The sequence below is a fragment of the Ciona robusta genome, chromosome 14 (assembly GCF_009617815.1).
Source record: "Ciona robusta chromosome 14, ASM961781v2".
In the NCBI taxonomy this organism is placed as follows: Eukaryota; Metazoa; Chordata; class Ascidiacea; order Phlebobranchia; family Cionidae; genus Ciona; species Ciona robusta.
This window is the reverse complement of record NC_143248.1, coordinates 665,666-690,652: the sequence shown is the minus strand read 5'-3', so window position 1 is coordinate 690,652 and position 24,987 is coordinate 665,666. Positions and strand designations below refer to the sequence as shown.

At 35.6% G+C, this 24,987-nt stretch overlaps 1 protein-coding gene across 1 annotated transcript in view; it reads left to right on the top strand.

Annotated features, from left to right (window-relative positions):
- Positions 1-24,849, top strand: part of LOC149724686 (protocadherin Fat 4-like) — a 38,140-nt gene extending 13,291 nt beyond the window's left edge. Inside the window, exons 14-59 of the mRNA XM_089892283.1 lie at positions 103-234; positions 403-555; positions 1,461-1,710; positions 1,970-2,040; positions 2,328-2,468; positions 2,827-3,075; positions 3,460-3,671; positions 4,173-4,380; positions 4,782-4,962; positions 5,278-5,411; positions 5,738-5,851; positions 6,261-6,427; positions 6,750-6,960; positions 7,282-7,442; positions 7,700-7,820; positions 8,266-8,386; positions 8,788-8,953; positions 9,322-9,464; positions 9,756-9,848; positions 10,235-10,340; positions 10,620-10,719; positions 10,972-11,156; positions 11,597-11,838; positions 12,016-12,130; positions 12,494-12,623; positions 12,796-12,943; positions 13,581-13,737; positions 14,273-14,405; positions 14,914-15,030; positions 15,279-15,494; positions 15,806-15,997; positions 16,429-16,578; positions 17,275-17,389; positions 17,861-18,104; positions 18,398-18,646; positions 18,843-18,978; positions 19,269-19,357; positions 19,752-19,973; positions 20,054-20,289; positions 20,634-20,806; positions 21,407-21,685; positions 22,035-22,216; positions 22,377-22,786; positions 23,144-23,258; positions 23,453-23,967; positions 24,266-24,849. Of these exons, the coding sequence (XP_089748409.1) occupies positions 103-234; positions 403-555; positions 1,461-1,710; positions 1,970-2,040; positions 2,328-2,468; positions 2,827-3,075; positions 3,460-3,671; positions 4,173-4,380; positions 4,782-4,962; positions 5,278-5,411; positions 5,738-5,851; positions 6,261-6,427; positions 6,750-6,960; positions 7,282-7,442; positions 7,700-7,820; positions 8,266-8,386; positions 8,788-8,953; positions 9,322-9,464; positions 9,756-9,848; positions 10,235-10,340; positions 10,620-10,719; positions 10,972-11,156; positions 11,597-11,838; positions 12,016-12,130; positions 12,494-12,623; positions 12,796-12,943; positions 13,581-13,737; positions 14,273-14,405; positions 14,914-15,030; positions 15,279-15,494; positions 15,806-15,997; positions 16,429-16,578; positions 17,275-17,389; positions 17,861-18,104; positions 18,398-18,646; positions 18,843-18,978; positions 19,269-19,357; positions 19,752-19,973; positions 20,054-20,289; positions 20,634-20,806; positions 21,407-21,685; positions 22,035-22,216; positions 22,377-22,786; positions 23,144-23,258; positions 23,453-23,967; positions 24,266-24,440 (8,159 nt within the window). The 3' untranslated portion in view covers positions 24,441-24,849. The remainder of the gene's footprint in view (positions 1-102; positions 235-402; positions 556-1,460; positions 1,711-1,969; positions 2,041-2,327; positions 2,469-2,826; positions 3,076-3,459; positions 3,672-4,172; positions 4,381-4,781; positions 4,963-5,277; positions 5,412-5,737; positions 5,852-6,260; positions 6,428-6,749; positions 6,961-7,281; positions 7,443-7,699; positions 7,821-8,265; positions 8,387-8,787; positions 8,954-9,321; positions 9,465-9,755; positions 9,849-10,234; positions 10,341-10,619; positions 10,720-10,971; positions 11,157-11,596; positions 11,839-12,015; positions 12,131-12,493; positions 12,624-12,795; positions 12,944-13,580; positions 13,738-14,272; positions 14,406-14,913; positions 15,031-15,278; positions 15,495-15,805; positions 15,998-16,428; positions 16,579-17,274; positions 17,390-17,860; positions 18,105-18,397; positions 18,647-18,842; positions 18,979-19,268; positions 19,358-19,751; positions 19,974-20,053; positions 20,290-20,633; positions 20,807-21,406; positions 21,686-22,034; positions 22,217-22,376; positions 22,787-23,143; positions 23,259-23,452; positions 23,968-24,265) is intronic.
- Positions 24,850-24,987: the final 138 nt, after the last annotated feature.

Here is a 24,987-nt window from a genome sequence, read left to right as displayed (position 1 = left end):
GTGCGAATTTTGTATTTCCTTTAAATACTTACACCTAGCCTACCGTACTGTGAAGTTATTTCGACAGGATTGCTATTAGTTAAAAGTTATATTTCGTTTTAGGAAGCGACTTCGGTCGTTTTGTTCTTGATCGGCAAACTGGTTCTATCAGGTTAAATCCGCTTTATACCGGTTCGTTTGACCGGGAAATTCAAGATTTTTACTCGTTGATCGTCCACGCTTCTGACGCCGCAGGTTTGTCGTTTTGTTGCTTGTTATATGTTTATTCAACATAGATACCGTTTACACATATATAAATGAATGAATTAGCGTGGCCGGAAAACGACAGTTATCACACGGGTTTAACACCTTGTGCCAGCTTACGAGTTACCATGTATGTTACTTTGTGGGTGATACATGCAGGGCACACCGCAGAGGCGAGGGCATACATCAACATTATCGATATCAATGATAATTCACCAATATTCCAACACCACACCCCACGTGTGCAAATCAATGAAGACGTCACTATTGACCATTATGTTGCTACAATGCAAGCAGAGGACGCAGATTTAGGTAATTTAATATTTTTAATCCAACTATTTCAATAAAGTAAATATTTTGCATAAAAAACTGCAAAACGTGAAACTAAATGAACACTTTACAAAATAAACTGCAAAACATTAAATCTCAATTTTGGGCAGATTTGGGTAAATTATTATTTTAAAAAAACTTCCTATCAACTACTAGTTAACATGCAGCCCCTAACCTAGAGATTCAAATATTTTACAATATAAAAACATGATTAAATTTCAATGTGCAGTAAGAACTGATGATAAACTTTGATGCAGTTGTAAACATTATTCAGTTTTTTTAAATATATATTTTATTAATTTCTAATGTTTTATGAAATCTATTTTTTATTGAAATTTTGTTTTATTGAATTTTTTAAAATTCCATATGTTTTATGATAATTATTTTTAATCAGTAATCTGAAGTATAATATTTAAATTCTAATTTGAAATAATCCCACATAAGAGACTGTGAATATTGCACCAATATCCTGGGTTTAGTGATAATTCTACATAAACCTTTTGTGATAAGAAAACCTAATAATCCTAATAATAGGCAATTGCTTTTCTAGAGCGTTTAATGTCTAGGATTACTATGGAAAATGCATAACACTTGACCTATAGTAAAGTGTCATAATCTAGAGTTGGTAAATATGTAAATAAATTGGGAATTGGCCATCTGTATACTTATATATAATAACCATTTCTCTAATTTGTGATCCTTATAAGTGGTAGTTATCCAAATGTGGCCTAAATCCTAGACCCCTGATGGCACTCACATAAAATAGAAAAAATGTTTAGCAAAAAATAGGTTGTATGGTACGGCAAGTTAAGCACACAATAACCGAACTGTATAAAACATTTCATCTTATTGCTTATAATAATTCTTAATGTTTATATTCCGAACAGGTTTCAATAGCATTGTTGAGTATTACATAGTGGCTGGGGATCCAGATGGGTATTTCAAGGTTGCCCCCGACAGTGGGGTTATATCTGTCGCAAAGTTGCTCGACAGCGAGCATCAGGGACAATACAACCTTGTTGTTATGGCAACCGATGTGGGACCAATATCGTCACGACAACGAACATATAGTGACATCATAATTGAAGTTCTAGACGTCAATGATAATACCCCACAGTTGATAGTTCCTTCCCAGATGTAAGTTACAAACTTTATTTAAACTAAATGTAGCCTGTACTCCTGGTTTTGTTTTTTTAGCATCATTTTTTATACTGTAACTTGTTTTTCATTGGTTTAAATAATCTGATTTTACTATATTTAAAGGGTAAATAAAAATTATATTGTCCTCTGTTATGTGATTTTTAAAACACTAAAACAAAAAAACAAAAACCAAAATCTTTCACACCATTGTATGTTAAAATATCTTGTTTTTATTCAAATATTGATTTTTTTGCAGTTATATAGGAGAAGACACAGTTCCAGGAGATTCTGTTTTCAAAGTTGGTGCTATTGATGCAGACATATCAGGTATTTCACTTCTTAATTTATCATTTTAAAACATTCCTATTTTCCTTAGAATTACATCAACATTTGTTTAAATACAACTCCGTATGAGTTAATTTAATGGGTATTGTTGGTTAAGCAGCCAAGCTTTAATCTGATACTTTTTGAGCAGTTTTTACCCTCTGTGTATTTAAGATCACTGTAACTTTGCTGGTAATTCTTTCTCTTTTCTAATTAATTGCTCTAATTATTTTAAAATATTTAAAAAGATGAATAATTTATGTTATACACCACTTTTCCGCCCTGTCCAGATACTAACTTTGCATTTTCGATGACACCTGATTACTCAGCATTTTCCATTGACCCATACACAGGTCAAGTCAGTGTTGCCAATGTTTTGAACATAGATATAACAAAGAAATATAATATTTCTATTCAAGTGCAGGAGAGGGGTAAGAAATTAATCCAATTTCATATTTGATTGTGTAATAAGTTGTTTTGGTTATGAAACGTATTTGTTTTATTCAAATCATCTTTTTGTTTTTATATTTTGAGGTCTGTGTTTAGTAAAGTACATGTTTTAGGTAATGGGCCAAACCTGGCCTAAATCCCAGGTCCCTGACAAGGACCTCACCCTTAAAGAATAGAATAAGTAAAGTTAAACACTATTAGCACATTCCTCTGTTTCTTCTTACCGTAGCATCCCTTGGCCCTTTACCCCAATCCTAAAGCTACATATGCCCCTTTTCATAAGACCAGTTTTAATTCCTTTCTTGACTAGCTATCATTTTTAAACCTTTTTATTTCTAGACATTTCCAACCCATTCTCATCGTCACAAAACTTTGAAATAATTCTCCTCGACGCTAACAACCATGCTCCGTTGTTCACTACTCCCCCCGGTGGATATTCTGTGAGAATATCCAAAGATCTCCCAGTGGGAAGTTTAGTGATCAACATCGAAGCAAGAGATATGGATGATGGTTTAAATGGAAAAGTTAAATATAAGATTGTGGGGTTTGATAAACCTCATCAACTCTTCACTGTGGATGCATATACTGGTAAAAAATTATTGTTTTCCTTTTTGTTATATAATATGCGTGCCAATAGACAAAAGATTTTAACCAGTCCAGCACAATGGTAAAGTGATTAGTGTGCCTGCCTGTAGCCAACAGTCAAGACTCGAGACTGCTACTAATGTGGGCTTATGTTTCCTTGGGCAAGACACTTAACAGCAATTGCTCCAACCCAGTGGTCACAAATGGGTTGTCCAAATTATCAGCCATTCTTTGCAGTTTATTAAGATGGAAATTTGTTCAGTCGAAGCTCGTAGAATAGTTTGTTAATATTTTCCAGCACTTTAAATCATATAAACTTGCTAAATGGTTTAAACATACCCATGTTCTTTTTTAGGCCCAACCATTTAAAACTATCTTTATATGCAGGTTCCATTTACCTTGTTGGAAACTTGGATTACGACCAATCCCCAAACCACTTGGTCACCATTGAAGCTTGTGACCAGGGCAATCCACCACTTTGTTCAATAATGAATATCACTGTTGAGTTGGACGATGTAAATGATATGCCACCTGTTGTGTTGCCTTCATCAACCACTGTTGAAGTAATGGAAGGAATTACTAATGTTATTGTTGCCCAGGTAAGGTTAACTATATACTGTAATTCCTGCAGGCAGCTGTGTATTTATTGTGTATGTGTCTTTGGATAATCACTTAACAGCAGACACTAATGGTGTTTAGTTTTGCTGTATGGCAGACAAAACTCATAAAGTTACATACGTGGTAACATGAAGCAAGCACAAGATGTTTAAAACATAACCTCAAGTTGTGACGATTGTCATTCTCCGCTGTCCGAGGATAAATAAGTTACATTCATACATTCATGATTGTTAGTTATAAATGTATGTATACATATATGTTAAATAATTCATCTTTGTACAATACCTTATCAGGATCACTCATGCGAAGATAAACAAGTTACATTAATTCAAATATTAAGTTTTATTCCGTTATAAGAGAGACCCCGTGTATGTATTTTCTGTTTTATGTATGAAACAGAACACTCATGGTATAGAAATTGTCATTGCCCCCCAGCCAGGTATAAATAAGTTTCACTTATTTAATTTTACTTTTATTTCTAGTTGACGGCATCAGATGGCGACACAAGTGAAGGCGGAAATGTTGACTTTCGTAATATAGTTGTGGTGGCCGTTGATAATGATGATGTTTCCACCACTATAAGTGACTCTCCATTCACTTTATCCCATGATGGTGTTGTTATGTTGGTTGGGTCAATAAACAGGGAGGAAGTCCGACATTATTCACTTGTAGTTACTGCTGTAGACAGAGGTAAATATTAAGATTTCTATAAAATTCGTAACTGATAAAAATAAAAGTCCAACGAATCGTATTCTGTATATTATATATGTTTTGGTTAAACTGGAAAAATTGTTTTCTGCAAAAAAAGCAGTATAGTGATGAGAGCAAGACCAGGACCAGATTCGTGACATTTATTACAGTTATTTACTTTCATTGTTTGCTTCTTGAACTTTATCTTTATTAACTTATAGTTAGGGAGCCTACTTGGGTTAAAAAGGCCATTTTTATTAGGTTGTTAGTGTTAGGGGTCCAGGATTGCATTTTGGTTAAAAAGGTGCAATAATCAGTTGTATTGTAAAGATATTTTCATTATTTAATAATCTAAAACTTACTTATTTAGTTATTTTTAAAACAATTGCTTTTTCAACCAGGCCAACCCACATTAACTGGCACAGCGTCTATCATTGTAAAAGTGGGCGATAAAAATGAGTTCCCGCCCGTATTTCAACCCGTTAGTTATCGAGTGAATATCAGTGAAGATGTTGATGTTGGTACACCAGTGGTTACCGTGGCAACCGTGGATAGAGATGCGGGGGATTATGGTGTGGTCAGGTATGGTTGGGTTCCTGTTTAAGTAATGCTTTTAAATATATAAACAATAATAGATGTATATATATTTATATATAATATTACGATATTGTACAATGCCAAATATTACAGCATAAATTCCATAGATTTTAACATTGGGTTAAAAGCTGCTTCAGAATGCTATATAAGCATGCATATTATGATTTGATTTTAGTCCAGGATATTGGGTATGAGACAAGAATAAATAACAAATAAACGATGTATATGACCACTTACATGCCCAACTATTTGCAACTTTTTTTAAAAATTCGGTAACATAAACTGACATTCCCTGTTTAGGTATTCAATATCTAATATTGAGAACGTTCCTTTCGTTATCAATCCAAGCACGGGACTCATAAGCACAAGGTCAAGATTAGACCGAGAAACTCAGGGAAGTTATATCCTTCAAGTTGTGGCAAGTGACAGCCAAGGTACGTAACCTCTTCCAGCTACATATGAGCTGTGGTCTGTTAGTTAATGTCTGTCTTTAACCCAGTGGTCAATTATGGGTTAAATATGAAAAAATACCTTTAAAACACCCCGAAGTAACATACATGGTAACTCGTAAGCTGCACGAAGTGTACAAAAAAAAGTCTGTTATTACGACTGCCGTTGCCATGCCATTCGATGATAAATAAGTTACATACATGGTAACTCATAAGCAGGAAAGAGGTGTATGAAACAGAACAGTGTTGTCACGACTGTCGTTCGTCCGCCATGCAAAGATGAAAAACTTTATTCTTTTTCTTCTTTATAGTTGAATCTAACAGAAGAACATCCACCACTGAAGTGATGATAACATTGGATGATGAAAATGATAATCCACCAATGTTTGAAAATCTTGTTTATGAATTCTACACTCACACTTTAGGTAGGCAGAGTTAATTCATTATAACTAATTAACTATTACTTACATTTTACTTTAATTACATGTTTACCTAATATTCTTATATGTATATAATAGTGTGTATTAACAAATAATTAATAAAACAATTATCCACAAAATTGCATATGTGGTAACTCGTAAGTAGGCACAAGGTGTATGGAACAAAACACCTGCGTTATAACAACTGTTGTTGCCCCGCAATGCGAGGACCACAAAGTTAAATACGTGGTAACTAGTAAGCTGGCACGAGGTGTATGAAACAGAACACCCATGTTCTAACGGCTGTCGGTTTCTTTTTATAACGACTGTCGTTTCGACTGACGTAACTTACATAATAAAATAAAGCAAATTACATTCAGTCTAGTTGTATTTATTTATAATGTTATTCCCACAGTATCACAATGCGGGGTCGTGTTTGCATCGGATGCTGACATAGGTTTCAATGGGGATGTCACTTACTCCATCATTCCAACTCCTACCTTCCTTCCATTCAATATTCATCAACAAACTGGGGTCATAAGAAGCACTTCAACTCTCACCTCACCCATATATAACTTCACTGTAAGTGTTTAGTTTGGTGGTGTAAATTCACTAGCTAATTCACTAGCTTTGCTGACTAGTATATATGACTCTTTTTGTCTATGTATTCTAGCTTTTCATTTTATTTATTTTTTTATCCTAATCGAAGCGACAAATAAATGGCTTTTTAAAATTAAGTAGAAAAAGCATTAGATTTTTCAAAAACTTCTACAAAAATTTAATTTAAATTGATTAATTTTAAATTTTAAAAGAAATTTCAATTTAACTCTTCAATTTCAATTTAAAAAAAAAGCAGTTAAGTTGTAGTTTTTCTATCTAATCCAATTAACAAATGTTATTACAGATTACAGCCAGCGACGGTGGCGTTCCAGCGTTAACTAGTTCTACAAACGTGCTGATCAGAACAACCAATGCAGCTAAACCTGTGTTCACACAATCACCCACCACACCCGTGTCAATACATGAGAATTCACCAATGGATGGGAACATTATTGCCGAGTTTCAAGCAACAACAGCTAGAGTTGGGGCTGGAAATATTGAATATTATCTGCGTGGTAAGTTTCGTTTCCGTCTTATTTTTTAACATGAGAAATTCTAAGCAACAAATTAGAAATGTTTAAATATATAATGTAGGCCTACACCCGGCAGCAATTACACATTTGTGTTTGGCTTAAAATTTCCTAAATGTTTTCTACAAATTGTAAATTTGTTTTCTTTATTATGCAGGTGGTAACTTATACATCTCATTTTCACTGAAATCTTATTTTAACGTGAAAAACTGTAAGCCATAAAGCAAAATTGTATAAAACAACATATATTTTATGTTTAGCTTAAAATCCCTTAAATTTTTTCTACAAATTTTCTTTTTTATAAAGGTGGCAACTTATACAACTCATTTTCACTGGACCGAAACACTGGTCAACTTGTGTTGAATAACAATCTGGATTTTGAAAAAACCTCATCATTTCATCTCATTGTTGAAGCGCAAGACACAGGGTTGCCCCCAGTTTCAAGCTTGGCCAATTTAACAATAAATGTAATTTATATATTTATATATATATATAGATACATTGTTTTTTAAATTATATAAAATATGCATGTTCATCAACAAATTTAATTCATATTCAGTTATATTAAGTTAAATAAAAAGTAAAAAAATTCAATGCTGTTTGGCAAATTCGAAATAAATGTTATTTATTTATGTATTAAATTAAAAAACTCTGCAATTTCAATACTTTTTGGCATTTATAAACATAAATCAAAACATAAATATAAAAATGTAATTTTTTTCAGGTTGTTGATAGAAATGACAATCCACCAATCTTCACCAAACATCTTTACACTGGCCATGTATTGGAGAATGGAGCAACAAACCAAGTCATAACTGCAGTATTGGCATCAGATCTAGATACAGGTACTTTGGTTTCTATTTAAATAAAAAAACTGGCAATGCCATTTATCCCAATTTTATTTGTCTTTATATTGTACAATTTTTATGGACTTGATTTTGTCAGCTATGTATTAGCACTTGATCCTTGCAGGTTCATTTTACCTGTGTGTTTTTTATAATTGAAATATTATACAATGCTTCTACAAACCATAAAGTTACAACGGCAACCCAGTGGAATCACGTTGGAAAAACAAGTTACATACTTGGTAACTCGTAACTGGTACGAATTGTAGGAAATAAAACACCTGTGTTACAACGACTGTTGTTGCCCCGCCATGTGAGGATAATTAAGTTACATATGTGGTAACTTGTAAGCCGGCACGAGGTGTATGAAACAGAACACCCGTGTTATAACGATTGTCATTGCCCCCAATGCCAGGATAAATATGTTTCATTCATTTATTTAAAGGAAGAGGTTGTATGGTGAGGTATTCATTGAGGCGAGATGAAGATTCTGACAAGTTTCAAATCGATCCAAACGTTGGAACCATTAGGAACCTGGTCTCATTTGATAGAGAGGAAAAGCAATCGTGAGTTTAACATCTTGTTGTTCAATTAATGTTTTTTTGCTGCTAATTCTACTTCTTTGTGTTAAAAACAAATGCCACAAGCCAGTAGTCCCTTATGTATTGTCCGAATTGCCATGCATGTATTACTAAAACAACTTAAAAAATCTCTGAAAACAATCACACAAAAAGTTACATACATGGTAACTAGTAAGTGGACACGAGGTGTATAAAACAGAACACCCGTGTTATAACCACTGTCGTTGCCCCACTATGCAAGGTTAAATAAGTCACACACGTGGTAACTCGTAAGCGAGCACGAGGTGTATGAAACAGAAAACCCGTGTTATAACAACTGTCATTGCCCCGCCACACAACAACCCAAGAATAAACAAGCAACATTCATTCATTCACTGCATTTACAGATATTTTTTGACCGTTGTTGCGAAGGACGAAGGTTCTCCTGTGCTCTCTACCACCACTGGTGTTCGTATTATTATTGAAGATATCAATGATGAATCACCTTTCTTCACCAAGCTATTCAGCGCAACTGTGAGGGAAGATGCAGCCATCGGGGATTATGTAATTCAAGTAGGTGTATAGTTGATAAGTTTTTCATTTTACTGTGTGTATTAGGTTTAACATTATCAAAGTCACAAACCACGGGTGTTGTTCAATTTAAACAAATGTTGAAAAATTCTGACCGTGTTGAAAAGAGCATCAGTTAAAAAGCAGGGCTGTGGAACCCCAAAAACATAATTAGCAAATACATAATAATAATAATCACCTACAAAGTCACATACTTGGTAACTTGTAAGCTGGCACGAGGTGTTAAACCCGTGTTATAAGGACTGTCGTTTTCCGGCCTTGTGAGGATAGAGTAAGTTACATTCATTTATACATTCAATACACAAATAAATACAATAATTAATAAAAAATAATAATAATTTTAATAACAGGTGACATCAACTGATAAAGACAGTGAGCAATTCTCAATGAACCGATACCGACTAAGAAACAACGAAAACCAAACCTTCTCCATCAATCCTTTGTCAGGGTGGGTGGTGGTGAACAAATTACTGGATGCTGAAACACAGCAATTGTAAGTTAGTTTATAATTTAATGTAACTTATTTATCCTCGCATTGTGGGCAATGGCAGTTGTTATAACACGGGTGTTCTGTTTCATACACCGCATGCCCGCTTACGAGTTTCCCTGTATGTAACTTATTGGTCCTCGCATGGCATGGCAGGGCAGCGACAGTCGTTTTAACACGGATGTTCTGTTTCATACACCTCGTGCCCGCTAACCAGCTACCATATATGTAACACAATCATTCTATTAACATATGTTATTATTTATTATTCCATCTGATTATAAATACTGTGTGCAGATACCAGCTTGAAGTTGAAGTCTATGACGATGCATGGTCTACACATACATCTATTCATATTAATGTGATCAACATAAACGACAATCCACCAAGGTAGATGCATGTGAACATTGTAATACATAGCGGAACCATAGTATATAATCCTTTTTATACTATGTTGATTTCTACATTCTATTCTATATGGGCGAGGTCCTTAGTGAAGCACACCATGGTGCCTGGAGTTTTGGCCAGAGTTGGCCTATTACCCTAACATTGTATATGTTCGTTCTATTCTATATGGGTGAGATCCTACAGTGAGGCACGCCATGGAACCTGGGATTTAGGCCAGAGTTGGCCCATTACCCCAACATTGTATATGCACATTCCATTTTATATGGGTGAGGTCCTACAGTGAGGCGTTTTATGTATAATTAAATTTGTGAATGTTTATCAGAAATACCACAAACAATAGTGACCACTTTATAATATTGCATAATTAGATTCACAACAAGCAGCCCAGTGGTTGATGTTCCAACACACACCACCAGTGGTACACAGTTGACGATTGTCTCAGCAGTTGACGCAGATGTTGGACCAAGACAAAATGTAAGTTCTGCATTCCACTCTCAATGTTTGCACTTATCTAATTTGAAGAATGAAGTTGTTGTATTCTCTTATCATATCAAACAAAACGTATAAACTTTCTTTATATACAGTTAATATGTCTAATTAACTCGAATAAATAAATTTATTCACATCATATTTTGTGTTGTGGCATAGTGGTTGGCAGGCCTGCCTCTAACCCAGAGGTTACAGACTCGAGGCTCATCGCTGCCACCATTGCGTACATATGTGTCTTTCATAATTATCATATGTTTCACACAGATCGTTTACAAAATGGAAACTCCTAATGACTTGTTACGTATCGACCAATTATCGGGAGAAGTTTTCGCAAACCAAGATTTAACCTGCAGTCTTACACCAGGTCTGTTATTTAAATAAATATGGTTGATGTCTTCAATTAAATGTGGATGACCCACAAAGTTACATACATGGTAACTTGTAAGTGGGCATGAGGTGTATGAAACAGAACACCTGTGTTATAACGACTGTCGTTGCCCCGTCATGCGAGGATAAATAAGTTACATATGTGGTAACTTGTAAGCGGGCATGAGGTGCATAAAACAGTTAATTTAAAATTGTTTTTTTTTCACCAACCCCCTTTTATACACGACAGGATACAAAGACTCGTGCCCCTACACGACCACCACCACTATATCAGCATCAGACACAGGATCACCTCCCCTATCTTCATCTATGATCCTAACCATCCACATCCGACCACCCAACCTCCATCCTCCTGTATTCCAAACCCCAACATCAACTATCGCTCTTCTGAGGACATCACCTATCGGAACTCAAGTAAGATAATAAAAATTAAAAAAATGTTTTCTTTACATACTGTTTAGTAAATGTTAGTATGGATATTTTTGTAAAATTATTTTCTAACTAACAAAAAAACACGTTATATTTTGAATGAATTACATAAGTGGTAACCAGCAGGCACGAGGTGTATGAAACCGAACATCCATGTTATAACGACTTTCGTTACCCCGCCATGCGAGGTTAAATAAGTTACATACGTGGTAACTTGTAAGCTGGCACGAGGTGTATAAAACAGAACACCCGTGTTATAACGACTTTCGTTGCCCCGCCATGCGAGGTTAAATAAGTTACATACGTGGTAACTTGTAAGTGGGCACGAGGTGTATGAAACAAAACACCTGTGTTATAACAACTGTCATTGACCCATACTTTAAGATAAATCAATTACATTCATTCATTCATTCATCTTCCTCCAGGCTGCCACCATCCATGCTACAGATGATGATCATAACTCGATACTTTCCTATCAAATATCAGGACAGCATTCATCTTATTTCACGATCAATGAAACCACCGGTTTAATAACTACAACAAGGAACATTGGTTTCAATTCGAGAAGTAAACTGAATATAGTTGTCACGGCAACGGATAATGGCATACCACCCAGATTTAGTGAAAGGAATTTACAATTTGAAGTCTCAGAAACCAACTCATACGGGTAACTTATTATTTCCATTTGAATGTAACATTATTGTACAACAGTTTTTTGACCTATCTGACACAGTGCCATTAAAAGATCACTATTTATTTTTTTTAAACTTAAAAGTAAAAAACAAAGTTACATTAAAAACTAAATTTATTTTTTTTAAAAACATTAATGAAACAATTGTTTTAGTCCGAATTTTTCCCGCCATCTCTTCACGGCATCTTCATTACCGGAAAACTCAAGAATCGGACGAAAAGTTTTTGTGGCGCAAGCTCTTGACAATGATCTGGGAATCAATGGGGAGGTAGGAAGCATTGGTGGTTTATTTAGATATGTAACTTATTTATCCTAGCATGGTGGGGCAAGGACAGTCAACACGGGTGTTCTGTTTCATAAACCTCGTGCCTGCTTACGAGTTACCACGTATGTAACCTATTTATCCTAGCATGGTGGGATAACGACAGTCAACACAGGTGTTCTGTTTCATAAACCTCATGCCACGAGTTACTACCAATGACACTTTTGTTGATTACTGGCTATTAATTTAGACAACCCATTAGTGACCACTGGGTTGAAGCATTTGTCAATAAGTGTCTTGCCCAAGGACATATCCAGGATAAAACAAGTTTCATTCATTCATTTAATACTACAACTGTTGTTCACCCAGGTTTGGTACAGCTTCGATAATATAGTTGATTCTTCCAAACCATTCTCTATTGATGCTAACAATGGATCGATTGTGACAACACAAGCATTGGATTATGAAGAAGTTCAATCGTATTCCCTCACCATCATAGGTGAATACAGATATAGAAAATAAGTTCATTTATCTTTTTTATGTTTTGACAAGCGAAATAATGTCATTCAGTCTTTTATTCACCTTTATTTATGTATTAACATGGTTTGAAGCTAAACTTAATAAATACATATTGATAAAAAGCTAATTACTCTTTTTTTATTTTGCTTCAGCCACTGACCGCTCGGTGTCACCAAGGAGCACCCACGCCACGCTGATTATCCCGATCACAGATGTTGATGACAACCCGCCGAAGTTTAATTCATCGTGTTATATCGGTTACATCCCCGAGAATTCCCCGCCAGAAACTGTGATAATGAGGTGATTATTATTACTTGTAATATTTTGTTAATTCTGCTACCGGGCACAATGTAAATAGTTTTTCAACGGCTCATCTGCTATGAAAATGGAGATTTCATGATAAAATCTTGCAGTATGGCAGCCGAAACTTCGGAAATACACTACATTTTTGCACCAGATGAGCTGTTGAAGGATTATTTAATATGATGCCCCTACAAGGTTATTTACAGCTATTTTCTGATATACAAATTATTCACAATTATCAGCACGAGGTGTATGAAACAGAACACCCTTTTTTTTAATGACTGTCGTTGCTCGCCATGCGGGGTTAAATAAGTTACATACGTGGTAACTTGCGAGCACGAGGTGTATGAAACAGAACACCCGTGTTATAACGACAGTCGTTGCCCCGCCATGTGAGGATAAATAAGTAACATACGTGGTAACTTGCGAGCACGAGGTGTATGAAACAGAACACCCGTGTTTTAAGGGCTGTCGTTGCCCTACCATGCAAGGATAAATAAGTTACATATGTGGTAACTTGTAAGCAGGCACGAGGTGTATGAAACAGAACACCCATGTTATACCATTGTCGTTGCCCCGCCATGTGAGAATAAATAAACTGCATTCATTCTTTCATTCAATTTATTATTCACAGATTATCAGCAATGGATATAGACACAGGAGAGAACGCCATTATACAATACAGTGTTCACCCTCAACAGTTAATACTTGTGCGGTCGCTTACTGGTGACATATATACTTCACCTGGCACTGCATTAGATTATGAAACACAAAACTCTTTTCATTTAACTGTAAGTACATATTAAAAAACTATTGTGAATTTTTCTGCTTGGATATATGTACTTGGTGCTTGTTAAACTTAATATTTGTGAGTGACTTTCTGGTGGATCTGCATTTATTTATCGTTTCACCGGTTTCTCTTATTTATAAGATTATTATTGGGTTAGGCATTAAATTACTATAACGCCTAATGCATTAGATTTTTGAAACTGTTTTCTAACAAGATTGAATAATTAGGAAATTCCTCGAAAGCTAAGTTGTACGCTGTAGTTTGTCTACAACTATCTAACAAAAAAATGTTGCAATTTTCTACAGGTCACATATTAGTCTGTACATAATTTAATTTGAAGTTTAAATTATTGTAAATGTAAAAGAATCTTCCTGTGTGTTTGTTTTGTAATCATAAAGAACGTTTGTTACTCTATATGAGATCACTGTTTGCCGTTAAGTGTCTTGCCAAAATTCTTTCCATGCTTGTAGTACATACACTTACAGCAACAACATATACATGTTTTATTCAATATTAAACTAAACTTAACATCTCAGGTAACAGCGGAAAGCGATTCCTTAACAAGCCCACCAAGTTCTTTGATCATTCAAGTTACTGGAATCAATGAGTTTAAACCACAATTAGTTTCTTCAACTTTAAACCTGGTGTCTTCTGTCACTGGAAACCAAGGTAATATATGTATGAATGATTGTGACTTGCTTTATCTTTGTGTAGCCGGAAAACGACAGTTGATATAACAAAGGTGTTCTGTTTCATATACCATGTACTCGCTTACAAGTTACCACGTATGTAACCTATTAATCCTTGCATGGTGGGGTAATGGCATTCGTTATGACACAGGTGTTCTGTTTCATACACCATGTGCTCGCTTACAAATTACCACGTATGTAACTTGTGGGTGATTGTTTCTTCTGTAAGTCTGACAATTTGAACTACCCATTAGTGACCACTGTATCTTGCACAAGGTTTTGTCTAAGTAATTATACAAGTAAAGTAATTATGCTATATACATACACAGTGGCGCAGCCGGAAAAAAAATGAAGGGGGAGGGGGGTTTTAATTAAAATAATCTTTTTTGGTGGGTTTAAAAAGGGGGGTCGCGACTCCTTAAACCCCCCTGGCTGCGCCACTATATATATATATATATATAAAGTAAAATACGAGGTATTATATACAGGCAAAGTAATAGGAAGATTGGAAGCCACAGATCCAGATGGCGGACAAGATGGAAAGATTTCCTTTTACTTGGCAGGATGGAGTGAAGGGTTGGGGTTTGTGGTCAATTCAACAACAGGTAGAATTTATAACCTCAAATAAAGTTGGTGGTGTGTTAAAGATGAACTCACATAGGTGCTTCACGTGTTAGTTCATGTTTAAACATTTTGCATGCCATGTGTTGATTTGAATATGTTTGTTATTTATGTAAGTTTTCCTCTATTTTTGTTACCAAACCAACTAAAACATGCCAATCTTTTTAACTCTGTATATGCTTCAGACTGATTGTATTAGCGTTACAAATTATTAAGACATGTGTTTGTACAGGAGATATCTCTGTCAGCCAAGGTGCTATGTTAACACTTGGTGAACAAATAAGTTTAACAGTATTTGTCAAAAATCCGGGGTTGTCAAATTCAAGTGACATCTCACAAGCGTCAGTTGTAGTCACCGTTGTCACTGATGAATGCATTAGAAGTCCTTGTATGAACGGTGCTGTTTGTGAAGACAGGATAAATACTTTTGCATGTGTGTGCGCACCAGGTAAGACAAATGTAACATGAAAAAATTTGTAATGAATGTGTTTTATTCTTGCGTAACAGGGAAACAACAGTCGTTAAACACAATGTTGTGTTTCATACACCTCGTACACGCTTACAAGTTGTCGCAGGTGTTACTTCGTGGGTGATATTTTCTGTATACTGAGCAATTTAAACAACCTATTTGTGACCACTGGGTTGGAGCAATTGCCGTTAAGTGCCCAAGGACACATACGCCCACAATGATATATCAATAATGAGCCTTGAACTTTATTTCCCATTAAGATCAATTAATTTTATCATTTACCCTTACAGGTTACAGCGGTTCTGTTTGTGAGACGGAGATCGATGAATGTTCGTCCAACCCATGTTTAAATGGAGGTTCATGCGCCGATCAAGTCGCATCGTTCACTTGCGTATGTGCACCTGGTTATACTGGCCATACATGCGACACTGATATTGATTATTGCCAAGATGAACCTTGTTTCAATGGAGGTTCTTGCATAGGTAAACTAATGTATGTGGCGTAATATCCTTTGTTGCAGTTTCCACTATTTAAAAGTAGACATTCTCTTGAACTTATTTAATATTCAATGTATGACCCCTTGCTTATACATTATCCTAACTTAAATATAGTTGGGTGGGGGAAGATGGGACACCTTTTTATTCTATTTTCTCGTCCTATATGGCAGTAAACGAAGAACAGTCAAAGAATTATAAAATCGTATCCTCACGACTCCCATGGACCGTTGTTAATTGTTTAAAACACAATCAGGATATTTGGATATTCAGGGCTAAAGGTGTCCCATCTTCCCCCACCCTACTATATATTATTCTAAAGTAAATTTAGTTATAACTTAAGATATGTCAACTTATACTTATAAAGATACAGTATTTAATTATACAAGACATCTTATAATTACTAAACTGCATTACAGATCACATTTTAACCTACACATGCGTTTGCCAATTTGGTACAACTGGAAGAAATTGTGAAGTCAACAGTTTAGGATTTGAACCTTTAGCATATCTTGGCATGCCAACACTTAACAGCCAATCCAACACAATTTTCTTGGAATTTGCAACAGGTTTGTTGAAATAACCTTTTATCCTGTTACCTTGGTGTATGAATGTTAATGTTTAGTGGAAATAAAACACTTAATTAACATTCTGTTACTTCTGCTACCAGGCATAATGTTAATGATCTTTTAGTGGCTTGCTGGTATAAAAACAGTGTATTTTGGAGGTTTCTTTTGCTGATGAAGCTTTGGTATAAAAAAAGTATCATTTGGTATGAAAAACGTATCATTTAGTATGAAAACGTAATGTATTTCCAATGTTTCGTCTGCCATTCGGCAAGACTTCATCAAGGATGAGTCGTTCTACATTACGGAAATACACTACGTTTTTTTCATACCAGATGAGCCGTTGGAAGATTATTTATATTATGCCTGGTAGCAACAAGTTTGTTTAAAGTTTAAATGTTTTGAAATCTTGGGTATTTTATATCAGGTACACAATAATGGCAATCGTGATTCTCATTTAAAATCACCATTTCAAAGGTAAAACGGTTTAACAGGTTAAGTATTAAAATTGCCAATCCTTACAACTGTAAAAGAGCTTTGGGAATTGTTAAAAACACGATTAGGAAATATGGGATTTAGGTGCTAACAGTATCCCATCTTACCCCACAGTACTATAGCTATACCGATACAACGACTGTTATACAACAAATTACCCCACACTAATGTATTGGTGTTAGTTACAACATGTTTCCAACACAGTGTCATCTTCTGCCCTTATCTTGTACAACCATGGTGGAAACTCAAGTGCTTTGTTTGTTGCCATGGAATTATTACGAGGAACATTACGTGTGTCATACAGCTTCAATAATATTAGGTAGGTTGCATTTTAAAGTGTGTAAATGAATCTTCTGTAAAAAGGTAGGTTGCATTTTATAGCAGTATAGAAATCTTTTAACTACCAAGTTACTGCCTGTGCCCGATAATCATATAAGCAATTTGTAGTTTGTTGAACTCGGTGTGTTGTACTTCATTGAGGTTACAAATAAATCTTTTAAAGTGTTTAACTAACTTAATGTGTAACATATATTTGGGAAATTAATATGTTATAGATAAGTTACATTTGTGGTAACTTGTAAGCAAGCACTAGTTGTATGAAACAGAACACCCATGTTATAACGACTGCCGTTGCCCCGCCATGCGGAAAATAAATAAGTTACATTTGTGGTAACTTGTAAGCAAGCACAATGTGTATGAAACAAAACAACCATGTTATAAGGACTGTCGTTGCCCCGCAATGCGAGAATAAAAAAGTTAGATTCATTTGTTTATGATTTTAATCCCACAGAATATACCGACACAGCGTCGGTACGAACCTCAACGATGGAATCTTCCATTCCGTGAGATTTACTCTCAGCCAATCAGGCGCCTCGATTAATTTGGACAATTGTTTGATAACAAACGACATTGCGGGTGATTGTTCCATCACAGTTGCCCACACACCACATGAACCATTGTTAGATTTATCGACACAACCATTATACATCGGTGGGGTGCCTCATGTTCAGGATATATTGGACCATCCTGGTCAGGTAATACAGAAAAACTTATTACATTTTACCAAAAAATATAGATATTCCATATTTATGAACAAGTAAAAAGACATGTTTCATTCCCCCCTTTGTAGTTACATTTGGTGGTAAACAAATAATATTTACAGTAATATATAACTATAGTTGCGACTCTAAAAAAACGCTGATAATTGTTAAAAACACGATTAGAAAATATGGGATTTGGTGCTAAAGGTATCCCATCTTACCCCACTGTACTATAATTTAAGATCTCAATGCGTTCTCTGACTTCAAACTAATAATATCTTGACAAGGTTTCATCCATGGATTACGTCGGTTGCATTCGCTCAATGGTTATCAACTCAATGAGCATTTATTCTGTGTCCTCACATTTTATCGACCAATCAAGCGGTGTCACTGATGGCTGCGTGAGGTCTAACAGCACATCTGGTGTTGGCTGTGTAGAAGATACGTGCGGTGCAGGACAATGTACCGATGCGTGGTCCGATGTAATATGTGATTGTCCTGTAGGTACGGCGGGGAAAAACTGCAAGGAGAAACAGGTAAATTATTGTTGCATTTTAATATAATTTTTAATATATTAAATTAATATAAAGTTTAATATAAGTTATATTAATTAAATATAACTGGTTTAAAATTAATTTGAAAATATAAATAGCGTTATAGATAAATGAATTTACTAAATTATTTAAAATAATAAATTAATTTATTTTAAATGTAACAAAAACTTTCACCCAGATTGGAACTACATTTTCTGGTTCAAATTATCTTTCGTTTGCTTTCCAACCTTCTTATGTCCGTGAAAGCTTGCTAGCGACATCCGGTGCTTTATATAGTGGAGGTAATAGGAAGAAACGAAGCACGCAAGTAATAGGTAGGTCAGGTGTGAGAGGGTACGGGTTCAAACCCAGAAGGTATCAGCTCGCTGTTGCCTTGAACCTAAATGTCTAGTCATGAGCGTTAAAATGATAAATGTTATATAAAAAAAATATAAATAAATGGATAGATGTTATATAGTTACGGTATGATATAATACCAATAATACAAAATTAATATACATAAAATATTACAAAATTCAAATAATACAATTTTGTAAATCAAAATATAATGTATATAATGTAATATACATTAATACAAAATTGTAAAATGAATTAATTTTATCAGAATCTTCTGTTGAAATTACGTTTCGAACACGAATGTCCGGGCTTCTACTATTTATTAACTCAACATCAAACGACTTCATCTCTTTATATGTAAGTTTGAATGTTGTGTTATATTTAAACAACATGTAGTAGGGTGGGGAAGATAGGGCATGTTTTTATTCTATTTTCTAGTGTCTAGTGCTATTTGGTAGTAAACAAAGAACATTTAAAGACTTATAAAACCGTATCCCATGACTCCCGTAGACCGTTGTTAATTGTTTAAAACACGATCAGGATATTTGGATATTCTGTGCTAAAGGTGTCTTATCTTATCCCACGAATATTTACAGGATTATAACCATAGCCCTGTGACTTGTACCAACCATTGAAATTTATAAAAGCCGTAGTATTTAATCAACATAAACTGTTGTGTAACTTATAAATGATCTTTAATTTGAATGTCCCAAACTTATCGTTGAAAGTTATTTTACCATTAATTATTCAGGTAAACAAATCAGACGTTTATTTTCATTACGAAACCAGCAGTGGGGTAGAAGTGCAAAAAGTTGAAGCTTCTGTGAGCGATGGAGCTTGGCATAGTGTTAGGTTGCAAGCCACCCAAGTTGCTGGAGCTGCCACCTTCAATTTGAGCTTGGACGGGATTTCTAAACTTTATGAATCTTTCATGGGGAAAATCACAGCCTTTACTGATCCAAGTCTGGTTCAGGTAGAGTTGAGATAATGGGAATATAAACTGTTTATATTGCTGAATGTATGATGAGGTATTCTATAAACATGTAATTTCAGAATATATACGTTGGTGGCGCACCTGAGACTTTATCAAATACATGGTCACCGTTAAATGGTTGTATTTTACATTTCTTATTAAACAATCAACAACAACCACTAAGTTATGACATCACAAGTGGATTGTTGGTTCTGGAGCAAACTGTTGGTTTGAGTTCTACAATGCCGGGTTGTCGTGGCAACGATGTGTGTGCGTCGAACCCATGCCCACACGATCAATACTGCAACGATATCTGGTAATTCATAAATCTATTAACGTGATATTTGTTATATTAATATAAAAATTAATGTTGCTTCACCACTTCGAAATATAGTATCTTATACACTCACTAAATATTACAACGAGATTTGGTACTTTATAAAATGATTTAGTGAGGAATCTGTTTAAAGTTTTTCTTCTGAATGACAAAAATTAGATAACTTATTAGAGACCACTGGGTTGAAGCAATTGCCCTTGATTGATGTTCTTTGTTTACTACTAAATGGGACGAGAAAATAGGGGTTAAAAAGTGTCCCATCTCCCTCCCACCGTACTCTACAATACTGAAATTTTTATTAAATATATTTATAATATTTAAAGGGAAAAGTTTGAATGTATTCCTCTTGGTGGTTGTGCTTCTTCACCTTGTCTCAACCAAGCCTCTTGCATTCCATTCAACAATGGTAGCTACGCATGCTCGTGTTCAACTTATTATATGGGCAACTTATGTGAGACGTATATACCATGTTTAATGGTGGATTGTAGCACAACAGGTAAAAACACTATGTTTTTTTACATCTTCTTCTGTTACAAAAAAAAAAACATATAAAAGAAGTCTATTGAAACAAAAAGATTGCCTTTTTACATAAGCATATATACTATGTTGTGTATTGTATAAAAACACCATTTTACATTTTTTCTGAAACACCTTTTTACATCCCCAACACTATGTTGTGTGTTTTTATATATTTTCATCTGATACTTGTTTTTACATGTTTTTCTGTTACATAAAAATACTAAAAAGAAGCCCAATGCAATAAAAAAGATTGCTTTTTAGAAGCATATTAAACCACAACACATATCTGCCAATATTATGTTGCAGGTGCAAAAAAAGGTTGCAACACTTTTTACATCTTTTCAGTCACATAAGACTTTTTCCATGCAATATTTTGAAACTAATTAATCAATTATTGTTACATGTGCTTCAGTTTAACATATTTATCGTTTTGCTGCTAATTCCCTTCTTTTCATTGTTTTATTAGTTAATCTCATCTTTGCTTCTGTATTCGAAGGGATAAACCAAATTTATGTTATGTTTTGCGCTACTCAGTTTATATATTACATGTATTTTAATTTAACATGTTTATCCTCAGGAACAAACCAAGTTTGCGTTTCTAATGGTTTACCTGGAGGTACAACATGCGCCTGCAAAAGTGGTTACTTTGATCTGAACGACTCATGTGTCCCTGTATCGGTTGCTACGGCTGGTATTGGATGGTGGGTGTACGTGGTCATTGGGCTGGCTGGGTTGCTTGTGTTTGCACTCGCTATATGGTGTGTAAGACGCAGATACTTCAATTTGGAACAAAAGGGTGAAAACGGAAATCTACAAAACAGGAAGAAACCGCAGACCATTACACCCAAGTTAAATGGTAGGTCGAATAAATGATTAAATGTAACTTATTTATCCTTGCGCGAAGGAAAAACGACAGTTGTTAGACCCGCGGGTGTTTTGTTTCATACACCCCGTACCCGCTTATAAGTTACCACATATGTAACTTATTTATCCTCGTATGGTAGAAAACGAAACCCATTATAACACGAATGTTCTGTCCCGTGCACCTCGAGTCTAATTTGCGATTTAAAACATATAGAACTTTGTGGGTTTTTTTTGGTAAAATATTTGAACAAAAACTTTTATTTAAAACAATACTGATTTTTTTGTTGAAAACATTGATAATTTTTCAGAATATTTAAACGCAAACATTGCTTATACATCAGGTAACAATACAAATGGACGAAACAACTCCAGTTATGAGTTTGACACGATAACTCGAACGCAACTTCCATCTTTACCTCGTCCCGATATTTTATCTGAAGATGTTCTTATAGTAGATGAGGAAGCCTTCAGTAATTACGCCGAGTGTCATAATGATGTTTGTGACGATTCACCTACACCACAGGTTTGTCAACTTTTGTTTTTTCAGGATTCCGAGCTAAATCAAATAAAATTGTTTTATTATTAAATTTTTTTTCATAATAAAAAAAAGGAAAATTTCCTAAAAAAAAAAAAATCAAAACTGTCTTAAATTAAATGAGACCAATTTAATTGATCATTCCCAGATTGCTGACCACAACGACAACATCCCAAACACCGAGGAGGAAGCAACCAAACGTTCGTCCCCCCTCCCCACGTACTCCGTTGTGATGAACAGCAGAGGACCACCCACACTTCCCCCAATGTATGAGAGCGAGCGTGATTCGAACCTCGAACAAGCGTACAAGACCACACAAGGCCTCAACCACGCATATAACACCACACAAGGCCTCAATAATGCATATAAGACAACCACAAGTCCTCCTCTCAGCATTATCAGCTCTTCCTCAATAGCTCGTCCATCTCCCCCGTCTTCAAGATCATCAACAAGCCAACATCGTATCAGCGATCGCATGGGTGCTTCCCCACCACCGAGAATGCCACTGTTAAAACACAAACCACCAGTCCATGCAAATCAACCAACCAACACATTAAGGTAATTATGTATTTAAAACTAATTGCTGCCATTGTAGGCCTTGAGCAAGAAACCTAATGACAATTGCTTCAACCAAGTGGTCAATAATAGTTTTAAATTGTTAGCTATACACTATGAAACACAGTTATGCCCCCAAAGTTACATGCGTGGTAACTCTTAAGCGGGCACGAGGTGTATGAAACAGAACACTCGTGTTATAACGAATGTCGTTGGCCCGCCATGCAGGGATAAATAAGTTACATACGTGGTAACTCGTAAGCAGCACGAGGTGTATGAAACAGAACACTCGTGTTATAACGAATGTCGATGGCCACGCATGATGAATAAGTTACATTCATTCATTCCTAAATATTCCAGACAAACTCCATCCAGAACCCGCCATGTCTCGGGATCAGCTGCGTCGTCAACAACAACAACATCATCAATATCACAAGACAACATTCAACCAGCTTCTATTGAAGATATGGTGCAGGTAGGGTTACAACCAGGGGCGGAAAAACTTTAATATATTGGGAGACGAAAGAGATTTATTGTTATTGAGGTGTAAAGGGTGGGACAAATTTTTTAGGAACCATTTTTCTAATAAAACACTTCCTTTTAAGCCTTATTAACATTCTTGTTCTAAAAATTTTAACGGAGACTTAATATTTCTTATTAACTTCCCAGCATTTAAACGGCCTGGTCGGCCTAACTAGAGAAGAGATTGAACTTTTAAACGAAAACCCCGGGAACCCGCCAAGTTACCCCAGCTCCACCACCGGGAGCGTGATGAGCAGTTACCCCCCATCTGTCGAACCCCCGCGATCTCGGAAACCATCCGCGCTGCAAGGGGGGATCGCTCGTCCCTCCTCGCTTCCTGGAAGAAGGATCGACCGCATCCATCTCTCTGGGAGGAGCAGGACACCCATGATGATGCCACCATCTTATGAAATGAAGTACAAGATCCCTCTTGATCTCCAGCCATCCCAGTTCCTCCAACCTCCGGACACAAGCTCCGACGAGGAGGATTTTGATTCCTTTAAGATCAACTCCGGATGTGAGACAGAGACTCCGAGAGTTGACCCGAACATTAACTTGGAGAAGCTGATAAGTTTAGGTCCGCATAAATACGAAGCACTCGCCGCAGTATTTGCTGATCTTTCGATGCTGCCAAGGATTGATGAAACTGAATCCCTGCCAAGGTGGGTTATTATTATAACACGCACCTAATATAATGTTTTGTAAACTAATTATATCTTGTATCTTATATAATGTTTTCATAACGTATTATAACTTGTATTCTATAATGTTTTGTAAACCTAATATAGTTGGTAATAATATGTTTGTGTTACACTAGTTACCTAAAGCAGGGCCCTTGTTGAGCAATTACACCAGTGGAATAGAGTTTGAATTGTCCGCCATGCAAAGTTATATAAACAATTCTTATGAAATAACAACAATAATAGAGACCTTCACCGTAACATGTATGATTCATTTCAGTAAACACGTCGTGACGTCATCGCCCTTCCATAACATGACGTCACCGACGTCATCAGTTACTTCATACCAATCAAAACACCGGATTTCGTTTTCTTCTGGATCGAACGCTTCCGGGTCTAGAACGTCATCAAGAACGGGACATGGCCAACGGACAAGACAGGAACATTACGTGTAATATGCTACGTATAATATAGTACTGTGTGGTAAGCTGGGCATGTTTTCGTTCTCTTTCCCGTCCTATTTGATAGTAAAAATAGAATGTTCAATGAATTATATAACCGTATCCTTAACGGCTCTTAAGTCGAGACCATTGTCAATTATTCAAAACACGATCAGTAAACACGGGATTTCGATGCTAACGGTATCCCATCTTACCGCACAGTACTTTAACATAAGTCTTCCGCAGTGCAAAGTGCAATGCAGACTTCCTTTTGCTTGACTCTTCATTATGGTTCCGTCTGCCTCTTATTATTTCGACCATACACAGCTTTGTTGCCCTTGCCTACAATTGCATTGTAAACTTTTCGTTATTTTATATTTCGTCCTATGTTATTTTGATACCAAAGATCTAAGTTCACGTAGAACTGTTGTGTTATGAAAACATCAGGATATAGTTCATATATTATAAAGTTACGCTTAGCAGGATCAATTATTTGCACTTACCTGGTAGGGGGGGTCGCAAAATGTGCGTCTGCGTTTCGAATTTTCTTGCGCTTTTTGCA